Source organism: Austrofundulus limnaeus, unplaced genomic scaffold (genome assembly GCF_001266775.1).
Source record: "Austrofundulus limnaeus strain Quisiro unplaced genomic scaffold, Austrofundulus_limnaeus-1.0 Scaffold619, whole genome shotgun sequence".
In the NCBI taxonomy this organism is placed as follows: Eukaryota; Metazoa; Chordata; class Actinopteri; order Cyprinodontiformes; family Rivulidae; genus Austrofundulus; species Austrofundulus limnaeus.
This window is the reverse complement of record NW_013953021.1, coordinates 223752-228364: the sequence shown is the minus strand read 5'-3', so window position 1 is coordinate 228364 and position 4613 is coordinate 223752. Positions and strand designations below refer to the sequence as shown.

Here is a 4613-nt window from a genome sequence, read left to right as displayed (position 1 = left end):
GGTGAGTGTATTTAGGTGCCTTGAACTTCTAAATCGTATTTTAAAAAGCACCAAACGTGTTGCATCTAGAGAGCGTGTCAAGCTATGCCTTTATTATGAAAGAAGAGATGAGTAACCAATCAATGCTTTGGTAGGCGGGGCTTTTACACAATTAGCCAATCGAATTACGCGGAAGCAAATCCCACCCCAGTCAAAGAATGGCTGCGATGWAAGAGGGCGACATAGGTTTCAGAGTAGTTAAATGAAGCTACTTTAGCCCAGAAAAAAGTGCAGAGACTCATGTTTTAGCAGGAATAATGCTCTCCATGTTCCAATACAACTCCTGGAGCTAACCTGTGATTTACGTGGACGGAGGAACGTCCGAAGTCTCGAGCAGACTTGAAATTAACTCGAAAAATAGCCAAAATGGAGAGTCACCATGGAGCGGCGTCGGCAAGAGACTGCGTGCTCGACTTTTCGCGTCTGAGTTTGACCAGTTTTAACGTGGACAGTGTCAGCGACGACAGGAAGAAAGACACGAAACAGCTCTACCTGAACTACAACCGACTGACCTCACTTCCCTCGTCGGTGAGTCTTTTCTACAACCTGGAGTTTTTGGACATCAGCAACAACGGACTGACGGTCATCTGTGAGGGCATAACTCGATTAGCGAAGCTTAAAACACTTTTAGCCAAAAACAACCGGCTGGACGAGTTTTCTCTGCCCAAGGAGTTCGGCTCTATGCGGCTGGAAGTGTTGAACTTTAGTGGGAACCGGTTTGAGGAGATCCCTCTGCAGTGCACTAAACTGGTCCATCTACAGTCGCTRTCTGTGGGCGGAAACAGATTAAAAAGTATTCCTTCAGAGATAGAAAATTTACCCTGGTAAGTAACACGACACATTGCACAGGCAAGCACAAACAAACTAACTCAGCTGCGTTTGAGAACATGTCACAAAGTTTTGTGGACATGTTWATATTTCTGCCTACACGTGGTTTGTTTAAAAAGCACATTTTTAGAAAACAATCACATCTAAAATCTGTGGAATGAGAAGTAAACTAAATTTAATCAAAAACAGTAAAACTGTGATTACAATAAAAAACAGGATATTAATAATATCACTTGTAGTGCTTTACTAAATATGCTTTATGTTAGAATAAATAAACTCCATTAAAGTTAAAAATTAGGACAAATCTTCCTTACCAAGAATCATTATGTAAAGCTCATTATGTAAAGCTTTTGCAGTGTTCAGTAATGACCTCCTGACCTGTTCAGGAAAGCTGAATAAGCAAACAGCTGCATGAATGTGCTCCCCTGTTYCTGTGTACTCTGGGGAAAGCAAATCTCTTTTAGTCTTGTAATAATAAAAAWTACAAAAGACCTCCCTGATCTGTGTGAGGATATTGACTTAAAGGCCTTGTCACACTAACTTATGCCAACTTATAAAACATTTTTATGTCTAAATTGCTAATAGAAGTTAAATATTTGATCAATTTGTTATAATTACATTATGTACACACAGAAAATAAGCATCCTGTTGATTTTTTTTTTCAATTCAATCTTCGTAGACGTCTTTAAAATGTTCATAAGTTGGCATAAGTTATCTAGTGTGACAGAGCCTCAACAGCTGAACTTTCTGTCCTGAACACATGCTTTGTTTACTGTACTCCAGTAACTGTGTCCTATATAGGGGTGTGAGAAAATATTGATACACTGAAATATCGCAATATTTCATTTCCTGATACTGTATCGATATTCTAAGGCCCTGCATCGATTTTTTTTTTTTTTTATTAAGGTTTAAAATGTCAAATTTCCTGCCAGGTGTTCATTTTTATGTTGTAGTTCAGCCTCTGACCACTAGTTGGCAGCAGTGAGCCAGACATTTGGCTCCTCTACCTCTTGAGGTCGAGGCTATTGTTAAGTGTTGGGTGACCATATTGTAAATTAATATTAAAAACTAAAAGCTGCAACAAGTATATTTTCAAACTATTTATTGGCAAATTTAGTCTAATAATTGAAAACATGGATGAAATAAGAAACATGAAACAAATAAAATAAAAATACATACAAAGCAGAACACAAATGTATCAAAAGCATGTCTATGTAATATTAGAATTTTCTGAGACAATGAATTTTGGTTTTTCATTTTTTTTTTTCCCTGTAAGAGGTTTTTATTTAATATAATTTTTGGGGAAAAAAAAATCACAATATATCGCAATATATCGCCTTGCTTATAGTATCACAATATATCGGGATATATCATATCGTGACCCCTCTGTCATGATATGTATCGTATCGCCAAATTCTTGCCAATACACAGCCCTAGTTCTGTACTGGCAAAAGTACAAAAACCAGTACTTATCAAAGCCAGTTTTTTTTATACAGGAGTTGGCCACATGAGTCACCTTTTATTAAGGTGTGTCTTTTAATAGTGTTTTAAAAACACTTTTGTCATTCCTATCCTAGTTGACCTACCGGTAATTATTCAAACTGGGATCATATCAGGTAAACATTACCCAATAAAGCCAGTGTACTTATTAATGTTTTCCCTATTAAACATTAGCCAAACCTAAAGAAATTAGTTGTGTATTCTTTGATCAATCATTGTAGAATCATTGTGGAGCAAAATAAACCAAGTCTTTATATAGATGCTGTGAAATGGCAATGTCGTAAAAAAAATGCAATAATGTAATAAATAAATGCGAAAGTACGAGTATTAAAACATCACTTAGCGGCCAGGTGTATCTTCTGTGACTGTGGAAGATGCTGATATTTCACGGTCATGAGACCTTTTCTATCTAATCCTGTGTTGAGTTTAATTGTGTCAAGTCACAGTGACCCGAACCAGACCGAAGGTCAAACCACCAAACTGTTTCATCAAACCCACAGAGCGAGGGCAAGTTGACCTCGAATCACACAGTTAATTGTATTAGCTGCGTTTGTTTGTGTAAAGCGTTCACTCCRGTGTTTATCTTTGCTGTTTTCCTGTCATCGTCATGAGTCAGCGCTGAGTCGGCCACACATCCTGAATCAGAACCACACTGGTTCTAGCTTGGGATTGTTACGAAACATTTGGTAAACAGGGGGCTTTAAATAAGTTTGGTTTGCAAAAATAAAATCAACTCTTGCACAATGCTGGCTACACTTCTCCCTTTGTTGAGCAGCATGAAGAACACTTCATAGCACACACTTATAGCACACTTATACACACTTATAGCAGTCATATTATAACCAACTAACCATGTGAGGGAATGTGTCGCTTTTTTCCAGAGTATTTCTGAAATTTTAAGCAGGATTTATGGCCTCTCTCTTATCTAACTAGTGTCTGTTTCTCACTTCCCCCACCACTGTTTTATTCATTCACACTATTCAGATCATTTTTTCTTCCGTACGTTTTTCGGCACCTTTCTCGTTCCACAATTTTTGTGCTACTTCAACTATTCATATATCAAAATGTTAAGCTCTTTTGTGCAGTGCCGGCTATGACTTTTGGTATTTCAGCTATTTATACTTTTTTAGCTTTTCAACTTTTTAGCCACTTTTTTTCCCATTGACTTTGAATGGGGCTATTTTCAACAACATAAAAATCCTTCAAATAGTTTCTAAATCTTTACAAAACCTTACATAATTTGTTCTGGTTGTGCTCTATTTTACCGTCTTGTGCAAATTTTAGCTACTTTCTTTGCTAATTTTAGCTTTTTGCTGCTATATTAGCCAAAATTCTACTTCTTCCTTCTATTCTTCTGCCGTTTTTACTTTTTGTGCTTCTTTCTGCTAATTTGAGTTATTTATGCTTCTTACGGTTGCTTTCTGCTATATTCAGCTATTTTAGCCTTTAGCTTTTTATGCTATTTCAGCTATATTTTTGCTCCTTTTTACTGTTTTTCTGTATTTTTTTTTTTGCTTCTTTCAGCTTTGCAAATTAAACTTACAATAATACTTTTGCTAAACATGCTCTGCTCAATTTCAGCTTCTTCAGCAGCTTTCAGCTAAAGTTTTCAGCAACAGGCATTCACACTAGCGTTTTCGCAGGAAATGCAGTTTCTYTAGTTATTATTGTGGWCACTAAACRCMCTAAATGTCTCAGTGCCYGTCACAGAAGAGGGCTCTGCCACTGAAACAGCATAATGGCCTCCTCACTAACACTTGCTGTGTCATCAGTTCYGGCAGGCAGATGGTCTGGCAGCTTACTTTTGCTGACCAGTCATCCATGGTTCTCAACCCGTTTGTCTTTGATTCCTAAATTTTCTCCTTTGTTCTCTATGATCCATGGATGGGYGTTTGAATTAAATATTTGCACACTTAAGATGTTTTCATGTAAGATGTGACGGGCATCGTGTTTGTCATGGAAGTAAAGCACAAAGGAGAACAATAGGTTGCACAAGCGCAGGTTTATTAAATCATAAAATATGTACAAAAATGTTTTTAAAGCAGTGCCTCACAGACAAGATTCAAACATAACCTCATCGATGTGACTTTAAAGCAGGGGTGGGCAATCCTGGTCCTGGAGGGTCTGCAGCCCTGCATGTTTTACTTGTTTCTCTGCTCCAACACACCTGATTTGAATGAATATATGATTATCAGGCTTCTGCAGTACGGAGGACCAAAACTGTCATAATTAGAAATAAAAGCAGA

General features: G+C 37.3%; 1 protein-coding gene across 1 annotated transcript in view; it reads left to right on the top strand.

Annotated features, from left to right (window-relative positions):
- The first annotated feature begins 195 nt into the window (after positions 1–195).
- lrrc58b (leucine rich repeat containing 58b) overlaps positions 196–4613 on the top strand; it is a 9340-nt gene continuing 4922 nt past the window's right edge. The window contains exon 1 of the mRNA XM_014027147.1: positions 196–863. Within this exon, the coding sequence (XP_013882601.1) occupies positions 406–863 (458 nt within the window). The 5' untranslated portion in view covers positions 196–405. The remainder of the gene's footprint in view (positions 864–4613) is intronic.